General features: G+C 42.0%; 1 protein-coding gene across 1 annotated transcript in view; it reads right to left on the bottom strand.

The window, feature by feature from the left end:
- The window catches only part of FBN1 (fibrillin 1), a 144,800-nt gene extending 121,310 nt beyond the window's left edge, over positions 1-23,490 (bottom strand). Inside the window, exons 1-5 of the mRNA XM_041469038.1 lie at positions 23,431-23,490; positions 22,740-23,011; positions 9,152-9,234; positions 8,088-8,186; positions 1,423-1,518 (exon numbers count right to left, since the gene is read on the bottom strand). Of these exons, the coding sequence (XP_041324972.1) occupies positions 1,423-1,518; positions 8,088-8,186; positions 9,152-9,234; positions 22,740-22,906 (445 nt within the window). The 5' untranslated portion in view covers positions 22,907-23,011; positions 23,431-23,490. The remainder of the gene's footprint in view (positions 1-1,422; positions 1,519-8,087; positions 8,187-9,151; positions 9,235-22,739; positions 23,012-23,430) is intronic.
- Positions 23,491-24,134: the final 644 nt, after the last annotated feature.

Below are 24,134 nucleotides of genomic sequence, written 5' to 3'. Positions count from 1 at the left end.
AAATGGTAAACATACCAAACTCTTTTCCTAGAATCTACTTCATGACCTTTTACTACTTCCTGGCCATATTAGTACCGTGAGCTCATCTTTTCAGGGGAGCATAACACAAATACAGGAACAACCACAGCTTTTCTGACCTCTCAGAGCCTTTCTCTTTGGGATAGCTGGACAATCCCATAACTTCAAAATAATATCTCTTTCAAACTTGTAACAAACAAACACTGATAGAGATTGCAGATAGAAGATGGAGAAGAATATTTCATCTCTAAATCCTCAAATGTTTTGTTGCTTCTGTAATAATCCAGTATTAAAATAAATAATGCTATTAAATAAATAATGCTATTAACTAGGATAGCAAAATTTAATCAATACCTATTCCATGTTAATTCAAGATACTCTTCCTCTGTATCATGTTGTCATTAGCTTCAGAAGTCAATTTTTTAATAATAAACTCCAAAAGCAATTCTTCTCAGAAATAATCAGAAAATACAACAAGCACATGAAAAAGGAGATTTTAAATACAATTTGATGTTCATTGAGTAATGTTATTCTTTGTTCCGTTTCACATTTACTTCAGTAGAAAGAAGATTTCCATTTATCCTCTTTTATCCACTTGATATTTCACAGTGAAGGCAGAAATACAATTCTTAATCCTTTCACCATGTGATCCTCCTCCAGATTATTAGGGTAAATTCCTAGTCCCACTGAAGTTCATGTAAAGTGTGCCATTGATTTTGACAGAGCACAAAAGGTTTTCATTAAATGAGCTAAACACATTTTCTGTGTCAGACCAATATTTCACTAGATAGCAACGTGACAGCCTTGGTTAAAAGCAGTATCTACATCCTTATTTGAGTTACTTCACAGCATTCCAGCCAAGAACAAGAGAGCACCAGAGTCAGTTTGGGAGAGATTTCAAGCAGCACATCCAGGATTGCTTTTGACTAAGGACTGATCAAGGAAATAAAAAAAATCTGTCAATCAACTCTAATAAGACAACATCAACATTTCTAAAGCATAATCTAAGTCATATGCAAACACTGAAATGAAAACAAGACTTTTTATTAAAAATCTTAATTTTATCTATAAAATGAAAACTGAATCCCATGTAAAATTTAGATGTATGACCCACTGCTCTAGTGGGTGAGAAGTTCTGGAGGTCAATGGGAATTATGGCAGTGTGAGAACTACAGGATCAAGTTATATCCAATTATTATGAAGTCACATGATGTTTATTTTAATAGTCTTGATCAGTAAGAATTCACTCAGCATTCATTACAAAGTCAAGTGTTTTTCTGTAAAATTTCACTATAGCTGATCAAAAACTAGCTCAACAGCAGCTGAAGTTTAGTGCTGAAGAGTGTCCAATCCACACATCACAGAATCACTTGACAGTATCTACATTCCTAGGAGGGTACTTACGCTGTCCACAGTGAGTTCCTGTATATCCCTTCTGACAGAGGCAATGGTCATCACTGCAGCTGCCTCCATTCATGCACCGGATGTTACAGTGTTGGACTTGAAAGGAAAAAGATTTTCCTCAGTTAAATCAAACCAGCCAGAAACACTTTAATATTTGCTAAAGGTAAACGTTTATTTTTACTTTTTTTTTTTTTTTTTAAGGGATTGATTCTGTGAACCAGAAAGTTTTAGAAGTCAAGAATGCACATTTTAGGACAGATATGGAAAATGGCACTACAGAACACAATATAGATTCACCATTCCTAAGGAATATAGGACATGGTGCAAGAATTTGATGCACCCTCTCATTCAAATGAAGTCAAAGGCATTTCATATGAGCATAAATCCTCAACATTTCTTTCCTAGTTTGCAATTATGAGAAAAAGCGTTCAATAAGGGAAAAGTACTAAACTTCTGGCAGACAGCCTCATTAGAGAGGGGAGCCTTATCATCTGCAAAGTGGGGGAGGGAAGTATTGAAGGGGAGCATGTAAGGAAGCTCCTGAAGACAGCCCTGTTCTGCTAACACATGCAACACCAGAAGCTGACCTGGCTATGCAGGATTTCTTGCATAAAGAGGAGAAATAACAGACTGATATCCTCCTGTATGCCAACTGTAGGCTCATCCCACCAGTAGAGCTGCCGTGCTTGGGAGCTGCAGAGCTCACAAACAGCCCTTCCCCAGAGCCAACAACCTTCCCCTGCCAAGGGCAGAGGCAGGGGAGCAGCAGCACTCTCTCCTCAGCTGCAGCCCCACCACTTATAATGGTTAACAGGCAGATTAAGCCCCATGCTAGTAAAACATAATGTAATTTGAGTAATTTTTCTAGTAATAAAGGCAAATATATTTCTTAACTAGGGAGCAACTAAAAGTACGTCAGGCTCTTCATAAGGCATAGAGAAGTGGGCAGGTCTCCCAACAAAGTGAAGTCCTTACAGGTCCTGCTGTCCAACACAGCTGTGAACTGGGGCCTGCACTCCAGTAAGCAGCTGGGAAATGGTTTTCCTCTTAACAGGAACCACATGAAAGGCTCCTCCCCACATAGGATTACAGTCTGATCAGCGTTTCAGCAGATTGTGATGGAGCACTGGATACCTACACCATGCTGTCTGAAATGCTCAGGACTGAAAAATGGAAATTGCATGTCCCGTCAGAGCCTGCAGCTGACAGGTGCCATGCCAAACACTGAATTTTTCACCTCACACAAAACCCTTAGGCATCATTTGGCTTTTAACAATTCAGAAGTATGTGAACAGAATTTTTCTTTTTTATTTTCAAGTAAAAGTAATACTTTTAACTGTACTGCCTTCTATAACAATATGATTCCACAAAACAGAAGTAAAACACAAAACTGGAGAAAGAAATTAAAGCAATCTAGCATTTTAAACACTAGTAACCTTAATTCTTCAAATATAAAAGCAAAAACTGTATTACATTTCTTAGGTGTCTAATAGTTATTATACATCTTTGTTCTGCTTTGGAAGTACTTCAATACTTCAAGCAACAAAAATGTACTAACATTCCTCAATAAAAAGTAAAATTGTCTGCAAATGAATGAATATCTGGTGAAGATTTTTGGACAATGTCCTAAGTAGGTCAGAAAAAGGTGTACAGTTACTTTAAAATGTGTAGTTCAACTAGCTTTATACAATCTTAGAAAAACAGAGGGGATTACAAAAAGCATAGGAAATGATATCATCTGTCAAGCAGGGAAGGAACTTAAAAACCACAAACTGATTTCAATTAGAGCAAGCTATGCCAAGAGCTAATTTCCATTCCCACATGAAGACCAAAGCCATTTAAGTAGTTTGAACTACATTTGAGATTAAAAGGTTAACAGTAGCTTAAATGATGATTTTCATATTAACTGTTCATGTATAAATAAAGTATATATCCTCATTTTGGGACACACACACAAAGTTTCCATAACTTGTCTTACTGCTTCTTAGAATAACTTTTTCAAGGTAAAATACTTCTTCCTCCTTTTAAAACTAAAATCATTATGGGAGACTGCTGGGATATCTAGTCGTCCTTACTAAAATGAGCCATTTAAATCAGTGAGCTTTCTTGCCTAGTACCAGGCAAGAGAATCACTGACATAGTCAGTAAACTAATTACTTATTTTCTGCCCTCTTTTGTGGGAATGTCGGAAAGAGTACTTCCAAAATCGTACAGACTATTCTGTAATATTATCCTTCCAAAAGTTTACAGAAACACATTCAAAGGCTGTCTGGAGCTCAGATGATGATTTTAAAAATGCATTTTTGAAAACTAGCATATTAATTTAGATCCAGGTTCTCTTTTCTCAGCTATATCAACAATTCCATTAATGTCAGTGGAGATATTCCGGTAAATGAAACAACCTGTTCCAAGATACCACACTGACAGAGACTCAAAGAAAAAGCACAGGAATTACCATAAGGCTGGTAAATCAGTGCATATAGCTTTGCCTTATCTTGGCACGCACAGGAAATGTTAACATTAATAAATGGTTGCTTTTAATCAATTATTGTTCTTTTTCACATCCAATTTGTAAACAGTCTGCACTGGAAATATCTGAAGTCAAAACAGGAATAACTGCAGGAACACAACTTTATAAACCCGCAAAAGAGCCGGCAAGACCATACATATCCACAAAGGCTTTGCGCGTGGGCGAAAGTTGTGTTTTTTATCAAAGTGCTGCCCTCTTAAGCATAACAATTCCTGACTTTTTAAATAAACACCCAGTAAAACTGAGTAAAGACTTCATCATACCCAGAGCACTGCCACAAGCACAACCACTCATGAAACAGCTCACCAAGCAGACGAAAGGTAGCACACGTGCTGTCTACTCTGCGATCCCAAACTAAGAAACGTGAGGTGGGAGGGTCTGCAGCCCCCAGGTGGGAGAACCGGCGGAGCCCTGGCCCGGCACCTCGGGCTGAGGGCGGCAGCGCAGCCAGCGGGCACCGCAGGAGAGGCCGGCTCTCGCCTCTGTGCCACTGCCGAGGAAACGCTTCCAGCCCTGGGATGACGCAGGGCTTTGCCTGCCAGGAGCTGTAAACAAGGAATGACGGCCGCATCGCATCCCAGATGCTCAGCGTGCTTTCTCTGTCGAGTGACTGACTCAGGAGAGAGATGGCAGCTAGCGCCAAGGCGTGACACGAGCCTGCTGCCCCACAGCCCTGCACAAGGCATAGACAAAATCCGCAGTACCCTCAAAAACTCTGGGAACATTCCAAATTCAAGACCTTACCCCACCTCTGACAGTAGCATAAGACACAGGGGCTGAGCTCCAGGTTTTACTGCCATTGAGCAGACGCCTCCCACAGCACCCGAGGAGTGGGTCCCAGGGCACTGAGGCGAGGCCCAGGCTCAGCCCCACACCACGGGCGGTCTCTTGAGGAAGACCCCGGGCGGGAAGTCTCTGAGGAGGAGCTCAGTCCTCGGCTGTGCCTTTGACGCTGCTGGCAGGGGAGCAGAGCAGACCCTGCTCTGGACACTTGTCTCCACAGCCATCACCCCAAGCACCCACCACAGCTGCTTCTGCCACAGCTCCCTTCCTTCAGGGACAGCCCCAGCAGCAAATGCCTTCCCTGTTTCAGCCAGCCAAAACCATTCTGACTACAGAAGCAAAACCAGGGGCTCAGCTCAGAGCCAGACCTGAGCCACAACCCTGGGGGCAGCCTGACACCCTCCTCCTTGTTTGTCCCCTGCTCGCATCGGGGCAGAGCAGCAGCTCTAAGTCGTGTCAGGATCACGGAGCATGAATGGAGCACTGAGAAGGGCCGGGCTGCAGCAGCGACAGACACGGCCGCAGCAGGCACAGCCCGGGTGCTGTCGGGGCGGCAGTGAAGCCGCTGCCATCGCAGAGCTGGCAGAGCACGGAGCACGGGATATCTCCCACAGCACGGAGTGCTGCACATCCACACAGCTGCACCTGCAGCGCCAGAGCACCCACACACCACAGCCGGCAGGGAGGCCTCCTCACTTGGCGCTCTTATCTCCAAGCCTGCTGTAAGCACACCCAAAAATTCACTAATTACACAGAAATAACCACTACTCAGCCAGTAAGTTTACTGATGTCACTAAAATCCCTGCTGAGAAAACCACCAGTTGATCTTTTCAACCACAAATCAGATTCCTAAAGCTGACTCTTAACCAGAAAAGTCCCAGCAACTGACCTGCATGAGAACCAAACTTGGGGGCTTTGTTTTGCTCTTGAATCCACATGCTTTCCAACCCACATTAGATCTTTTATTTTGACAGACAACCAGAATATAAGAGCCACTACCAATTCAGTTTCTATCTATGGATGTACCTGCTAGAAAATCCATGCCCATTACTGATTGTCCAAGTACTAAAGACACCCATAGCTTAAAATATCCAAAGGACATCTCAGACACATCTCATGTAACAGAAACTATACAATTCTGAGAAATCATGGCATTTTCACTCATATTTGCTATTTTTATTTTGCATGTGACAAACATGTATCATTTACATTTTATTTTTAATTATTTAACTAGAGTTTTTCTTATTTTAAAAACATAAAATTAAAATAAGGTTTAATGAATGCATATTCTGACAAAATATTAACTGTTACCAAAGGTAGTTGACAGTAACCATTTGATGTCAAACAGTACTTTTTATGTTTACTTTGTTTTCTAATTGCAGATCTAATTCATTGTGGTCTATTGTGTAAATACATATTCATGGGTTTTGTCTACAGTGACAACAGTACAAATGATTTACATAAAGTATGTTCTGTAAGTACTAATGATGTGCTAAATCATAAAAAATATTACACATGAGTGCACAGAAGCAGTGGAGTCTCTTTTTTCTACAACTTACCAGACACTTTTGCTTTTAGAATTGGTATGTTTTAATAAATAAAGGGGATGTAACCACATGCACAAAATGTATCTTACGTTACTGCAGAAATTGAACAACTCCAATGAAGGCTAAAACTGTGGACAACAATGGTAGAGTATTTCAGAAGAAGAGCTACAAGGAGAACCAAAAACTTTACCCTATTTTTCTTCTGAGTCTTGACTCATAAAAGACTTCAGTGGGGCCAAAGAAAAACATGAGGTTAGACCCACTTGTTCCCACCAAAGGTGCCAAAACATGTAACAGATACAGGGATGTATCTCTCCTTCTGTGCCCCGAAGGGTATGGGGAGAAGGTCATACCTTCCTGTACAGGCTTACAGGACTAAGGCATAAGCAGCTGGTAAAACAGCAGCTGCAAGCCCAGGCACAAGCACACCACTACACACACTTGTGCAGCATTTTGCACCCTTCCCTCCCTCCAATACCCTCTGGGAACTCCACAGCTCCACATCTTCCTCATGCTGTCCTTTCTCTAACATACATCACAGGAGCATGAGATGGGTTGAACTACAAAGAACAATATTTACCATTTTAGTACATGCCATTCCATTACATTCTGCAGTTGTTAATGTTTTTCCATTGTTATTGCATGAAAAGGATGCTAAAACCACAAACTGAAATAGTCAGTTATGTGAGAAAATTCTTATCAACCAGGAAAGCAAAAAAATGGCAAAGTAAAAAATACAGAAGCAAAGCAGACCACACACTGAGTCTCAAAAGATATTCAGAACTAAAAGGATAACCACTTTGCATAATATTAGAGACCTCAGCTGAGTGCATCCCCCACTGACTTCTGTTAATATGTTCAGATAGTTAGAGGCATTTGTGGGAACAAGGACCCCCCAAAATTCTTTCCAGAAACTTCACATGTCATAAAAAAATCTAAATCTTCTACATTCTGAGAGAAAAGAACCACATTCAAACAAGAATACAGAGTACTTTACAGCTGGCATTTCAGATATGAATCCTACTCTATATCAAACACTCAACTCATGTTTAGCCATTGAGTTCTCTGTTCATTGAATTAATTTAATTTTACTTATTTTTCCCTGGCTCTGGGGAACCTTCCTTGAAAACTTGAAATACAAACATTTCTAGGAAAAGTCATCTCTCTGAAAAGCTTCATATTCAAAGAATCTTTGTTTTTCTGATGAAAAGCTGTTCCACTTAAAACCTTGAGCAACTCTGTAACTCTAGTACCTACAGAACTGTCACCTGATGAAAGTCAGCAGTATTAGATTCAGAAGATATGTACTGAGCCTGGCAAGGAAATGCTCTAAAGCTTGTAGGCTTTGGTATTAGCATACAGCATACATAGTGTCTGGTTTATAACCCTTGAAATCTGAAGGAAATTCCAAAGCATGTCAAGATCAGCCAATTGTCAAGAGTTGTCTCTCTATCATTACAACTTTTGTCATATACATGCTCATGTCTGCCAGTGAACAGAAATAAGGTATTTTCCAGAAAACAAGGAGGACTGGAATTAGTGTTACAAAGTGGCAAATGAAAATAGCTTCCAATAAGACTGATTTGGGTTTGATTTGGCAAAAAAAAGAAGTGTCTCCAAAAGCCCATCTCTGAGTCATTCTTCAGTTTCATCATAGAAAGCTACACTTTCCTTCCTGTGGTAAAAAGTACGTCTGGTGACTCAGAGGTTATTTGTCTTAAATACTGACCACTGAACCATTTTACATACCTTAATAGCTTCAAGACTCAAAAGAGCAATATCAGAGACACAGAAGAAATACTTACTTGATTTTGAACCACAGGAGGGGGCTATCTGACCATTTGGGCATGTGCACATGTTTGGTCTAGAGCAAAATCCATCCCCACAGGAATGTCTGCAGATTGCTATTAGGAAAACAAAAATGCCTTTAAAATATGTCTCAAAAACCTCAAACACATAAAAAAACACCTGACAGAAAATTCAGTACCATAACATAAATACCCACAAACTCATTAAACCACATACAACAGATCCCAAAACAGTTCCTCCTGTTCATCTACATCTTTATAGAGGGCAGCTAAGACCTAGACCTTCACCATCTGCTATGAAAAGCCTGGGAACATGCCACAGGCCACACTAGATATGGGGAGATTTCCTTGGAAAAGTGAAACTGCTGTCCATTTTACCAGACCTTCTCGAAGGAAGGATGGCACTGAGACAGCAACATAATGCTTCCTTTATTTCTGCACCACACACAGACAAGAGCAGTAATTCCCATCTGACAGCACACCGCTGCAGGATCTCTGGAGAGAGTCTTATCAGCAATGGGCAAAGTGCCTTTAGGATTTTTTTCTGGTACACTGTTCTACTACACATGAATATGCGTATAGCACTATGATGTAAGCACATATTTATATCCCTACATATACATTTCAGGGATATGGTCCAAAGAAGTGGAGAAAATGCATTTGCTGGCCTGATGCTGTTGTGTCCTTCTATTAACCTAAATAGATTAATATATTCTACTCATTCCCAAGAGTTCACACACCCCTTGGAACCCTTTACTAGAGACTTAAACAGAACATGTGGATGAGATTAATCTTTTGTTAAATATTGGTATATTAATATTTTGGTTAAATATTGTGTTGTAGCCCATGAAACTTTGTATATTGGTATCACATCACTGTGTTGTAGCCCATGAAACTTTGTATATTAGCTTAATATATTTTAAATGGTAAAGCAGTCATGTACAGCTGCTGTTGAAAACGTACAGAAACACATTTCAGTTCTGGTATACAATTAAAACCACCCTGAGACATAGAAGGACAAAGATAAACATCAATCATAACACATAACTAGATTAACTTACGGACTATGCATTGGTTTCCACCAGGTAACGTTTTCCATCCAGGGCAGCAGTAGGCATTGTAACGTGATCCACACACATTTGGTCTGGAAAAAAATAAAAAGGATAAGGATGAATTTTTATTTTTACTCAGAAATATGTTTTAGAAGTAGAGACATAAAATGGAAAAGGTAAATCACTGCAATATACATTTCAATAATTAAATTTAGAAGTGTTGTATGTTTTTGGCCTGTAGTTGTTGGGGTTTTTTGGTAACATACACTTTTATAAATTAAAGATTACATTACAAGCACAAAATCGAATCAGTAACATTTGAACAGGAATAGAATGGGGAAACCTTGTCTCACAAGACTCCATATCTGAGGAAGTAACCATCCAGGTTTTTTGAGCAAAACTCACACTTAAGTAAAAAATTAGCATCCAGCATCGTTAATAACCACAAATTAAATCTAGTGCTCTTTGAGTGGGAATTTTTAAGCTTCCTGTTGCTTTCTTTTCTTTACTCTAAAGCACTATTACTGTTCCCTGTTTTGTCCATGAACAAAACTATGTATGTGTGAGTGAAACCTGCCAACAAGAACATCAGCCAAGTAAATGAGTCAAAATATGTTAATTATTCATTAGGAAAAATTACTTACTACCAAAACTAATCAAGGATGTCGGTGTATGTAGTGATAAGGTCCTATGAAATGAGTTTGAGGGGCCTACTGCCCTCCTTAAGTGATGTATCCACTGGAATTTTTCTTTCCAGCCCATTCCTCTCATCCACATTTACCCTGTCAAATAACTTTATTACTAGAGTTTATGACAACTGAAAGCTGACAGGACATGACACTATTTCTATCATGATTTTATTGATAAAAAGAGAAAAGTGGAAATTATTCTATGTCCCTCATACACAGAGGGACAATAGACTTTTTTTTTTTTATTCTATCTTGTCCTATTTATTTGATGCATCTATCATGCAAATAAAGTTAGTAAGAATACTTTCAAAAATGGTAACATGTGCCTTCTTTTGTTTTACGCTTAATAATCTTAGCAGAGGAAAATGTTACAACCTCTGTTAATATTGTGAGCAATTACTCAATAGATTAATGCAGCTAGAACCAGCTAGAAACTTCCTAGGAACTGCTATATTAAAATATTGTATACAGATTAGAGACAGATTGAAATGTTTACTGTTTTAAGAAGGGTTCCCTATTATTATTTTGTCCTTGGTCTTTCAGAAAGTTCTTCATTGTTAGTATTGCAATGTTTAAGTAAACAATAGTTACTTCATATGGTGAGGCCACTTAAGACAAACAATCTCAATATATACAAACATTTCTTTATGCACATTTTCTAACTAAGAAAAGTTATATACTCTTATTTATTTAGAGATATGCAGTACTAATGCAATTTCAAGTATTCTGATTACACCAATTTCAGGGACACCTATTCTTTCCAACCATGGCCAGAAACCACTTAAGTCAAAGCAAGCACTACCATTACCTTCCACTGGTTCTGGATAATTACAAAGTAGTAATGGAGGTGAATGTGAGCAACACAACTGGACTTGTTGCCAGGTCCTTTTCCCTTCCTGCAACTGGTGTTACAGACTCAAAGTCTTACTCATTTAATTCCAATGTATTCAGTTTTAGTAATGTCAGCTACTTCCCAGCAGGGCTATAACCATGTAACTTTCCTAGAGTTCCCTGCTCATCAATGCCAAATGTTGCTCCACATTCATCTGCCAAGTAAGACTGGCAAGCAGACAAGTGAGATTGCTTTTCACCTCCAGTCAGAAGAAATAATGGAACTTATTAAGGCAGATAGAATGGGTTTGTTGCTACCTGTTACAACCTATGGGCATAAACCACCCATTTCTACTTCCAGTTGGTGAGGATCTATAGAAGGCTGACCATAAAGTGATGTTTATGTACTCTGCCAAATTTCAGTCTCAGCAAGTGTGTGGCTTTGGGGACCATCTGGTCCACGTTAAGAGTCAGAAGTAGATTTCTGTGTCACAGAGAAACCTGGTTTTAAAAATCTTTTTCCAAAATGGGACTCTGGAAAACCTAGATGTGCCAGCAACCATGAAGTCAGAGACCCTGGGAGCCTTGAAGCTGTCCACAGGATAGGCTAAGCCATACAACCAGGAGCCTCCAACTCCAGTGCAGTGTGCTTAGTTTTGAAAGAAAAAAAAAAATAAAGTCATCAAACTGTACTTCCATGGAACAGTTTGAGCCTGACAAGTGCATTTTCCAGTGGAACACTTTTTCGTCAGAAAGCTGCTGTCTAGCTTATAAAAGAAACCTATATTAAAGTCTGAATGTTGCTTCTTTGAGACAGAGGGAGTGTTCTTAATTCGTGCATATTTGTAAAATGACTTTGAAAATAATTAATTTTGAAGGTTAAATTAATTGATATTTATGAGGTGATCAGACACTATAGCAATAAATCCCCATAAATAAAGTATCCAAGGCAATACTAAATAATTTACCTCATGTAAAATCATGGAATCCATCAATCAAATTGTAAAGGCTCTATCATGGCACTTACTTTGAACAGTTACCCACTGTGTGTTGCATAGAGCATATTTTCCTGCTGATATTATAAGCTATGAATACTAAAGAAGTGCTTTATATTATTGTAAAACTGTTTTCCTGAAGAGCACCAGAAACAGAATGCAGTTATAAAATCTGTTATGATAAAAAATTCAGTTGTAAAATCTGATCTGATATTTGTAATGATAAAATAAGCAAAAACATACCTATACACCCTGAAACTACCTACAGCACCTTCCTTTCACTCCAAAGCCCAGAGAAGGAACAGAGAATCTCTGTTCAGAGAACAGAGTTGTTACCATTGAAATTTAAAAAAAAAAAAAAAAAGTCTTATGTTTTATTTTAGAGACACTTAATGAACTTGTAAAGTATAAAAGGATTTCTCTAATGGTATGGTGCTGAGAGACAGGATGGCTGATGCCCAGAGTTTCATCAAAGATGTCCAATTTAAACAAGATATTATGTCTTTGATTAATGATACTCAAGTAGAAATTCAGTAGCAAAGTGAGTTGAATTATCAAAAGACATTAGACATGAGTCATCAGCTAAAAAAATCTTGGAACAGCAGAGAGAAAAAGGTTCATCTGGAAATTCTGATAACTAACACTTGAGAGTGATAGGTTTGCATAGATATTGACAGCACCTGCATGCATCAAACTAGAAGATATTCTTTGCAGAAACAGCCACAGGGGCCCTACAGCCCATTCCCAAGTAAAGCCATGTGGGTCCCTTCCCGGCTCGTGGGGAATGAGCCGGGCTGAGCTGCAGCATCGGCTCCTGGAGATGCATCACCGCCTCCAGCTGGCACAGCCTCTCAAATAAAAGGTCTCCTTTCTCCACAGGGCAATACTGATGTCACCCACAGAAAGGACAGACTGGGGCTGTCCCTCCCGTGCTTCCAGAGCCCTGGCTCAGCAGGGATGTGAGGCTGCCCGGCTCCCCCGACCTGCAGCCGGTACCCAGGCACTGCGGGTGGATTGCTGAGTGCGCACACAGATGTAAAACAATGAGAAGCAAACCATGCTAAGCTTGGCAGCCTTCTTATCAGATATAACTAGACAGCCAGAGAAGTGAGGGAGACTTTCAAAAGCCCTGTGTGAAGCCGGCAGGAGCAAACACCCAGCCCGGGAGTGGCAGGGACACCTGTGGCATTGGGGCTGTCCTCCCCGGGGTCCCGGCAGAGGCACCGTCGGAGCCCCGCGCTGCAGCCTGCCAGGGGGAAGGGCTAATTCTCTACATCCCCACTCTGCCCTGCCTGTGACCCTCGAGGAAATTACAACCCTCTCCGGAAGAAAGCATTGCCCATCTGCAACTCCCATGGGAGGAAGAGTTTCTGGCACTGCTGTGAGCGAGGCTTCAGGCAGAAATTTTGTCAGCAGCACTGCCATGCACCGGCCAACGCTGGCGTAATCCGCGCTGAATCAAACCCAAAGCACGGGTCTCAAATAAATTACACAGAGACCAGACAGAGAGGGCAGAGAGCAGCTGAGAGAGCAGGAGAAACAGCTGACCACCACTTAGAGAGCTGGAATGCAGGGATACTGGGAAGGGTTTCTCATCGCTCCCTCAACTCCTTTTTCCTCTCCCTAGGAAAATGCACGAGGATTCTTCCTTGCAAGAGAACGTTTCATGAGCAACTTCTATTAACTATTTGGCTGCAGTGGTTAGCATATGACCCAGTTTTCTGGCAGAAAAATGCAATTTAAAGCAATATCATCATCCAGCAGTTGTTTTTAGAGAAAGTTTTGCCTATTTTCCTTCTTATGTGGGTAACTCTGGTAGCTGCTAAAACTGTACCCAGAACTATTTGCTGATCATTTCCACATAAAATTGGAGTGATGTTTCCATGCTTGCACTGGGCAGTTAAAAAGAACGACAAACTGCACCTGAAAAAATGGGAGGCTGGTCTTGAAAATGTGCTTGTTAAGGCTCCAGAATGTGATGATGAATAGCTTTTAATAGTAGGTTTCAAGAGACACAAAATCAGATCTATACTTTTTGCTGTAAGTCAGCTTTATGTACCTACCTAAACTTCTCAGTGTCTCAGAATAAATATTAAATGCACAGACTGGAGCAGCTCTGCTGACACCACTGGAGTTTTACTCAGCTTTCCCACAGAATCAAGAACTTCCATCACCAGATACAGTCCAAACTTTAGTGGACACAGCAATGAACAACCTGATTTAAGTTCACCCTGCTCTGAGTGGGGGTTGGACCACATGGCCTCCCAAGATCCCTCCTCACTTAAATGACACAAGCCAAGTATGCATAAATTAGAGGTCTGTATCTAAAGCACCTCCTTTAGCTGTGCTGGCACCTACCCCCTCCTCCAAGGAGCAGTGAGCAAAGCAGAACTCAGAAGGGAAGATCTGGTTCCTGAAGCTATTTATTTAAATCATATAACAGGAAACCCTACGAAACTATGCTATACTCTGGAACAAACATAAAATTTAGCTTCTATTACACTATAAAGAATAAGCATGCACTTTTAAGCAAAATATGTATTTTTACATAGAAAGGACTGCATCTGATGTACTCATTTTTACACTGCAATAAGCAAGCCTGTGCCATGCAGAGAGCCTAATATGATAACTATTTCTCACTCTGACAGAAAGGATACCGCTGTCCCAGAATCCTGGCTCAGTTCAACTAAAAAAATAGCACGCTGAGCAGCTCTACGGGTATCTTTGGCTCTGGCCAAAAGTTCAAAATGACATGCAAGTTTCCTGCAGCAACACTGAACACTTTTCTAACCCTAACCTCCATCACAGTGTGACAGCTAAATACAGCAATCCAACAACAGCATTGACATTAAGAGAATTCTTCGGCAATTGCTCTGAAAATCCAGCCCTGTCTTTTGCAGGGACACGCTCATCTAACCTGACAGCCAGGCATTGTTCTCATTCATAGCCAGGGACAGACGCGTTTCTGGCATGTATTCCTTCATTGTTCCACTTGAGAATGTCAACGGGTCCAGTTCAAAACCCATCTACATGGCTGTATAGGACACGGAAAGTACAAGTACATCACCAAAAGAAACTACCTGCTAGGTGGACAAGTGAGCAGGTAAACAGGAAGGATCCCTCAGGTACTTTCTTAAAACACACACCAAAAAAAAACAAACTAAAAATATATATTCAGAGGACAAGAAGTCTTTTCTATCTGGTAGCACTAAAAACATCCCATGGGAAATGGATATAACTGCGGGCTAAGTCAATGTTTAGCTGTCCAGATGTCACTTCCAAGAGGGGAACAGGAAGAGAACATTTCACACCTCCAGATCTACTCCCCACACTCACCATGTACCCACTAATGGTCACTGAGGAGGCAAACCTCTAACAGTGTCTCGAGGGAAAGCACCCAGGGAGCTCAGGATTTCCACCAGCCCGTGCCCAAGCTGAGCAGCAGCACAAGGGCTGGCGTGGGGCACACCGGCCAGACAAACCCAAGGGCAGCCAGCCCCTTGTTGAGGCTTCACCGAGGACTGCAGGTTGTGCTGGTACCACCCACCATCCCCTCCATGGAGGACACTCAATCCTTTAGGGAGTCTCCTATACTTGACACTTGCATCAATACTGTCAGAGAACGCCCTTAGGTGTTAATCAATGCTATTAATTTGTGTATTAAGTGCTCTCCCTTATGCTACTGAAGATTTATTTTAGGTAAGTTATCAGTATTTCTCCTCCCTTCACTACACAATATTCTACCCTTTGTCTCTCTCCTTGCTGGGACAGTGTCATCACATTTTCAAAAGGCTAATCACCTGCACATCTGCCATAAGGAAATAGGAAAACCCTGTTTTAGTTCAACTTGTCCCTAGCAGAACTGGTAATTTACTCTGTACATGGGGAAGAGAAGAAGATGGAATATTAAAGGGAAAAACAAAGAAGAAACGAAACAGGAAAATAATGTTCCTGAAAGGAAACAAATTTTAGTTTGAAACCTCAGCAGAACATCACTGGATATTCTGATGTCCTCCAGCAAAATATGAGAGAGGGAAGCTTGAAAAAGAGGATGAAAATGATTAAGACTGTAGACAAAAGAACTGTGGCTTTCATTTGGTATTTCTGAGGCTATAATGGTCATGAATCATTTCACAAAATGAGAAGTAGAAAGGAAAACAACAGATTCTCCAGCAAGTCAACATTGAAAATATTTTTCCAGATAAAAGCTAGACCTCCTTCATACTTCAGTGAAGATCTATAAGCAAAACCAGAAGGCAGAGATTTTAATTTAACAGGCTATATTTTACATCCCAATGTACCGTCCAAAGAAGAGCCTGACTTTACTGAACTGTCACAAAAAACCAAATGATTGTCCTCATGCCTCTATCTGCGCACCAGCCTTAGCATGAATGAGGCTGTTCAGTAGGTCTGAAATCTTTTTTAAAAGATAAAACAAATAAAACTAGGTGGGAAAGTCAGAATGGATGAGAAAACAGCCAAAGGATAAATGTAAGATTGAAAAGCTACAAATACATTTCCCAGCACAGTGCAATGGTTAATCAGAAACACTCCAGGCCACAATTGCTCCATTCTACAAAAATATTTACTGAGTCTGGGGAGCAAGACCAAAGTGACAGACATGCCTCTATATCCTCTTCATCTTTAGGGTTCAGCAGGGAGATGAAGAAGAAGAATGAGATGGGAGTTATTCTCATTGCAAAACAAAAAAGTTATTGATTAATTTCTTACTATTTTCATATGTGCGCATTCAAAGATCTAAAGGTCCTAAAATCTTATTTAAGTAGAGATGGTCTCCTGTTACCCAGTGTCTACCACATTTCTACCAAGAGAAAATTCTCCTGTGATCCATACAGCTAAATATTTTGGGTCTTTCGTTTTGGGTAATACTATTCTAACAATCACAGGTTGCTCAGTCCATGAACATATTTAAAGTGACCCTTGTCAAAAACTGCATTGAAGTTCGTACACTAAACATTCAAGTTTGCAGGATGGAAGAGGAATGACAAAGACTGTCCTAAGTGAGCAGCAATACTGAGCAACACACCACAGGAAAGGAAAATAAACATACAGGGAAACAGAAGCTGTAATCTTATTTGATAAGGACGACTATAAGTGAAGCTGACGGATGGACTGCTCCTGCCAAGCTCTGACCCAGAGATCCTCCCTTTGCTCCCATATCAACTGAGAGCAGCCCTATGCTTACTTCAAGTCTGCATCCTCGAGCCCAACACAGCCCCAAAGGTTCTGACACCGGTGTGAAGCTGCACATAGAGCAGAATTTATCCAGTGACCAAGGGAAACAGACCCAGGCGATACAGAATCTGATGAACAACTTATGGAACCACCACTGAACACAAAATGTATCCTGTGCTGCCTCACAACAGGGGAGAAATCTGCTTTTATAAAACTTAAGTAGGCTCTTGACTGAGGAAAGTGCAGCTATGCTTAGCCAGAGTTTCTTCTGTCTCCTCAAAGCAATTCTCTCAGGAAACCTGCACTGCAAACTGCAAATTACTGCACCCTGCTCCAACAAGACACACTTTCTGCAGGTGCTGTTCTTCCCCCAACTCTTTATGCCTCCAGTTTCTAAACACAGTACACCCCTGTCAATCAAAGTTCAATTAAACACTAACAAACTGAGAGAAAGTCTCCACAAAGTCACCATCACACATAAGATGAGATAACTGCGTACCAAATCCAAAGAAGAAAATTATTATCTGGAACACAAAGAGAGAAACAAAGTACTATCCATGACATCTCTTGTGTCTGAGTAAGGGCTATGGGATTAATCTGTTTCTAACCTGCCAAGCAATTATGTCATAGCAACAATCAGCCTTAAAGGACCCCTCAGGATGTACCTGCCTGCAATGGGACACAAAGCGACAACCCTGATGTGAAATCCATGAAGCCCACCACAGGCCAGCTGTGACTGCTCCTGCAGCATCTGGGGCAGTGTATCAGGCCAGCCTGATACAGCCAAGAGCTAAGCACACAAAAATGAACAAATAGATAATTGAGGGGAAGAAAGGAAAATAATTACATCCAGTCTTGCCTTCTTGATGTTCAACATGTCAACTTGGCACAGTGGTGCTGGGTCATAAGAAACCTACTTCATCTTAGTCTCCCAGGCTGATTTTACAACATTTCCAAAACAATCTTGTTTCATACAGTACATCAAGAATGCTGCTACACTGTTGATTGTAGCCTTTTTCCTCTGCTTGCTCTATTTATGACCCACTACCATCAAATGGCAAGAAAGTAATTATCTAATGTATTTTAGGAGAGGCACTTCAAACCCATTTGTGTCCTGCTACAATATAATATGAGAAAGATCACAGAGAAGGAGAATGGCTAAATTGTCAGAAACAGAATCTCAGAGCCTCCCCCTGAAAGGGAGACTACAACAGTATTCACCAAGAGTTTTAACCACAGGTTGCACTGGCATGCCCAAAACTAATAAATTCCTAATTCTTCCCTACAAACTACACAGGCCGTCTCCCCCCAAAACTGATAAATCAGAATTTGGATTAAGGCCTTCTAAAGCAACGGTATCCAAATGACACCATTTGGATATCTAAATGGAGACTACAAGGACTACAAAGCCCTGATGATTATTTACTTTTTATTGTTTTTCTCCTGCTCCACAAAGTCACACCTACATCAAATCACATCATACCAAAAGAGAGGAAACACATATACAAGGCACAATGCCAATATCTATGAACTTGCTTCACTCCAGAACTAGATTTGCAAGGATCATGTAATAACAAAAGAACAGTACCACAACCATTGGCAAATATATTCAGAGAAGTGCAAAATATTAACACTACATGTAGTTGCCAAAGACTTCAGTTTCCACATTAGGATATGCTGGAATAGAAGTTCTTCATTCTCCATGCAAGCTTTACCCCACAGGCACAGAGGACTGGAAGGAGGCCAGCCATGCCACCTGGAAGCCAGGTGAGTGCTCCAGCACATGGGGTATTACAGCAACCTGCATGTATTTTTAATTAAGTTTTTTATTTCCAAGTATTCAGGCTGCCTCCCGCTTGCAGAGGGGCATTGACAAGGTGTGGCACCAGCAGCTGCCCAGAGGTGTGCAGGCCACAAGTGGCAAGAAAAATCCTTGAGGTTTTTCAGTATAAACAAATATTTACCAGTACAGAAAGTCTGCTTTTCTTCAGCAGGCTTTTAGTGGTAAAGATTGGTTTAAAACGAAAACCAGAAGCCCTAATTATATAGCTGAACACTAGAATTAAGTTATAGATTAATAAGATTATTCCGTTTCAGGGAGCACTGATGCATAAAAAGGGTCAAATCCAACCAAGTTTACTTAGGGAAGTGGGTCAGTAAAGCTGTGGTCTTCATTTGAGGTACCCAAAAGAAATTGGTCCAAAAAGCTCAATCTCCTGTTGAATACCTTTAATCCAAGACTTTTATGAATCCTTTTGGAGCCAACTATTCTGTTCTGCAATATTCACTATCATTTCAACTTAATAAAAACAAAGAAATTAAACAATTCTTGCACAAATACATTTAATTAGTCTCCTAATTAGAAGCACGTGAGAAGTCAGCTATCTTAAAGAAATTTCAGTTCTTTCAAAATTTCTGCTATTTGTTAAGAAAATCATTGCTTTCTTTGGTCATTATACTGAGAAGAGACTGATAAACAAGACAAACATTGCTTAAAATGATATTAAGAACTGGCTGATACTCATTAGTGTTTGAATTCTTCTAGCATCATCAGAAAATGAGAAATCCTAATTAATTCTAAGACTTTGGGTACAATACTTCTTGTATTCAGACAAATACTAATCAAATCACCAGTAAATTATGTTTTGCTTTATATTCAAATGTTTGAAACACATAGGAATGGTTGTCTTCAAGTATATATTGTTTAGAAAGAGCTTTCTGTTCATGGCCACTTTTGTAGGGTTTATTTCTTACAGAGGTGGACACTACATTCTTGGGTGCTTAAGGGGTAGCAAGATAATGGCTTGATACCTTATAGCTCAATACAATAACATTCTGGAGATCTGGAGAAGAAATGTCTCACTTATTATTTTAACTTCCCGAATCATAATGGATTCCAGCAAGATTTCCATGACCAGAGAGTCTAGTTATATTTTTTAATAATTACTGCCTTTATTCTGATTACTTAGAGGCATCAGGCACCAGCACATAAATATACATTGAATTAGGCCAAACACAGATAGCATTAAAAGGACTTTAATGCCTCCAAAGCAAGATTGATTCAAACTATATGAGCAGCAAATGTAATGTCTTAAAATGAAAACCTAAGAGGCACTTCTAAGTCATTTATAATTATTAAAATTAAAATATGTTTCTAGAATCACATTGTGCATTTGGACAGCTCATTGCCATAAACAACGAGGCAGAGGTCACACAGATGAAAGCAAACATCTCCTGCAGTCAACAGCTTGCAGTAAAAAATGTTTAGTAGGAAAAATCGTGAGAAACTGAAACAGATCTTAAGCTTCTTCATTTTAACATACAAGACCAGTATTCACACACAGACTACTTTCAAATGCTAAAAAGACTTCCAATAGTCATTATAATCAAACACACAAAATGACTGAAGTGTAAAAGGGTTTTCTTTAAAAATGTACCCCCATGTGCCTTACAATAAGAGCAGAAGTTCATTTCAAAATGAAAAGAAAATCTTAGTCAACTGTAATAACATGGAAATAAAGTTTTCCGGCATCTGTTATGACTTGTATTACAATTAACAGATTCCCAAATGTATTTGTACTGATGAACAAGTTAAAAAAATACTATGTCTTCTTGTAAAATCATATTTTTAGTGCTTTAGTCCTCCAATTACAATGTATAATCCAGTATATACAGTTCCTATACATTCAAAATATGTTTTCCATCTGTCCTTTCAAATTTGTTCCACCCTTGTCTGTTAGAATGACAATTCTTTTTATTCAAATTGTACAGTGCAGTACCACACCTAAGAAAGTGCTCACAACTTCAGAACTGTAAATATCCAGCAGGATTCACCCAACAATGATCAAAATTACTGTCCTCCAAGCAATTAGGAAACTCTATATTCAGCCTCAAATCAGGGTTACAAAAGAAGGTTGAACAAGAAACCAAACTAATAATTTGTTTTCTCTTTTTCTCAGTTCATCTGGCAAATTATTACATCCTTGCTAAGAATCTGCTTCTCAGGGACACTCATTCATGTTGGTAAAATTTCAAAAAACTGACCAAGATACAGGATAACTAAAATCTATGTTGACACTATCTCTAGATTTGCAGATTACTAAGCAGATATATAACTCATAGATAACATACGATAAAAGGACGAATTATTGCAAAGGACATAAAAGATGACAGGCTTCTGTTAAGGATAAGAATCAATTCATAAGATTAAATACTTACCCTAACCCATTTTAGATTCCAGAAGTAATTAACACATTAAATATCATCTCTGGATGCACTATGTCTAAACAGCAGTTTAGAGTGACAGTTACACACACCAAAGAAATTTTATCCTCAGTGAACATGCCTCTAACTTCCACCAAGTCAGCACAGTGTGCTAGATGGCATATTCTGTGCCACTGAGCAAAAAAATTCTGTTTATCAGTTTGATATTATCTCAGAATTCTATAACAACAGAGGTTATTAAAACACCCTAAAGAATACAGGCACTTTCTAATAAATGTTCTTTATTATAATCTTGTATTGCTTGCAATTAGTCCCTCAAACTTTACCGTACATCCTTCTCACCTCCTAGATTTTGTCACATCTACTTTAGATCTGCTTTGTCCAACTATTTCTTTTGTGACAAGGTATAAGGAAATTAAATAAGAGAGTCTGATCCTGCAAAATCAGATCCATGAAAAATAATGCTGACAGCTTGCATCCATTTTTGCAGCATGCAGATCTAAAAACATAAACCCTTTTCAATCAGGCAAGCATTAAAAAAGCCAAGATTGTGAATCCAAATATAGGTAAAAAGTACTATAGAACTATAGAGGAAGTTGGTAAGAAATTAAAGCACATTCATCAAGGCCTCCAACAATAAAGTTGTAACAGCTTCTTTTTGAGAAAATGGGGGCAAAATAAGCAATAGCTTGCATCCCTTACAGAAGCCTAGCTATTTTAATACAATTTTTGTTACATTTCTCTTCTGCCTGACAACAGAAAAAAAATTGGCTATGTGCTGAAAAGGCACATTAGATCACCTGAGAAAGGAAACTTCTTTATTATTTTATTAAAAACTTTTCACCTTTAGTGAACTAGATTTTCAACTGCACATGCATGCAATGCCTTTCAGCTGACTTCACAACTATTTTTGCATTGGAAAGGTGTTCCATTAGAATGGGGAAAAGTTTGCCTGACAGAGATTTAGCCTTTAAAAAAACCTCTCTGCTAGGCATGTACAAAAACATTTCTTAATGTTTTGTATTTTGTAATGTTTTTTAACTCTAGTATGCTTGGGCTCACCCATACTAGTACTAGATAGTTAGTCTATAAGAGAGCAAGATGGATATCATAAAGGGCTCAAGGTGGAGATGAGAGAGGACAGCTGATGGAAAGGGCTTGCTGTGGGCTCCAGGCATCACCGTTATTCTGCTTTTATGCAAAGCAGAAGCGCGGGATGCGGGAGGAATGCACAAGCCCGCAGCGTGCCTTTATCTAAGGCCTTCCTAGAAGATAAATTAGCAACCTCCGCGCTGCTGCGGCTCATCCCCACGAAGCATCGCCCGCCCAGAGGTGAAGCACGGCTGCAGGTCGCAGAGGACCCCGCACCCTGTCCGGCGGGGGGCTGGGAGGGTGGCGGGGCTCCGCGCCCCGAGCCCTGGCGCTGCCCTGCGGTGCTGCAGGCGGCGTCCGGCGCCCCCCAGCCCAACCCGCTCCTCCGTATAGGCAGCCCCAAGGGGGCTCGGGGAGCTCTCGCACCCCCGGAGCTCCCACCGTCAAGGGGTTCTGGCTATGGACACACACACACACACACACACACACACACACAGAGGCAGATGTGCGCCGGCTGCCCGGCCCGCGCCGCGGCACCCCGGGAGGGGCCGGGGCCGGCCCCGCACCTACCCTTTGAGCGCGTCGTGCCCGCCGCCGTGCCCTCGCCTCTTGGCCCGGCTGGACCGGCTCTCCTTGGCGCTCACCCCCTCGGTGTGCCCGGCGGCGGCGGCACCAGCCTGGGACGCCCACAGCACGGCAACTCCCAGGGCGATCCCCAGCAGCCGCCCCCGCCACATCGCGTCCCCCGAGCCCCCGGGCTGCGAGCGGCCGCTGCCTCCTCTCCGCCGCCGAAGACTGCCGGTCCCCGCCGCCCTGTCTCCGACCGGCCTCTCCAATGCGAGCTGCGGGGGGAGAAATGAGGAGGAAGGGGAGTTAGGGACCGAGGAAAAGCGGCCGCGGCCACCCCGCGCCCCCCGCCGCCTGCCCCCGCGCCCCGGCGCCGTCGGCCCCCGGCCAGCCCGGCGCTATCGCGCCCGCCAGAGGCGGCGGCCGCGGGGGACGACGAGGGGCTGCCCGGGGCCGCGCGGGCTGTGCCTCCCCTTCAGCAGCATCCGCGGGGGCTCCCGCACCCGCCGCGGACAGACCACGGCCGCCGCCACCGCTCCCGAAGCCGCTCCGGGGCTGGAGGCGTCTCCCGGGCACGAACCCTCCCGGCTCCCGAGCCGGGCACCGCTAGAGCCGCAGCGGCCGGAGCGCCGCGGGCAGGAGCCCCGCGCCCAGCCCGCCCGCCCCGGGAGAAGCCGCTGCAAGGGGCGCGCACCCGCTGGAGCCGCCGCCGCCGGCTGCCGTTCCCGCTGCTGTTCCAGCTGCGGCCGCTGCACCCGCCGCTAATCCAGCTGCGGTTCCAGCTGCCCCCTCCCTCCTCCTCCTCCTTTTTCCCCTCCTCTCCCCCCCTCCCTCCTCTTCAAGTATCGCCCGCCCAACTCTTTCTCGCGAGAGAGAAGGGAATAAAAATGTTCCCCCCACCCCCGAGCCGCCAACCCGGGGGCTCCCGGCGGTGCCCGGCCGCCTCCTGGCCAGCCACGCCGCGGGTCACCTGCGGCCGGCCCGGGGCTGGCGGGATGCTCGGCCCCGAGAGGCTCCCCGGGAGCCGCGGGAAGCCTGCGGTGCTGCCCGGGAGGACGCGGCGCTGCCGCTCCCTCCGCTCCGGAGGCAGCGGCGGCCAGGCAGCGCTGCCAGCTCGGGTTACCCCGCGGGTCCCCGGCTCACACGGCAGAGGCATCAGCGCCTGGGGCAGCCTTAATGCTGAGCCAAGTGTGTCAGACGGGAGTGGGGGGAACCGAAGGTAACGCACGCCTCTGCCTCCATCTAAATGCCTATAGATATGTGTATGTAGAGGTATCTACTTCCTCGAGGTGCAGCATTTTGCATCTGTAGCTTACGAAAAATAGCATAAAGGTATCTGTTTCCCTTATAAGGAAAAATAGCATCGATGGTGGCTCCACCGGAGAGGCTGCTGCAGAA

The sequence above is a fragment of the Pyrgilauda ruficollis genome, unplaced genomic scaffold (assembly GCF_017590135.1).
Source record: "Pyrgilauda ruficollis isolate IOZ18807 unplaced genomic scaffold, ASM1759013v1 scaffold23, whole genome shotgun sequence".
Taxonomy (NCBI): Eukaryota; Metazoa; Chordata; class Aves; order Passeriformes; family Passeridae; genus Pyrgilauda; species Pyrgilauda ruficollis.
This window is presented reverse-complemented; position numbering and strand designations above follow the sequence as displayed.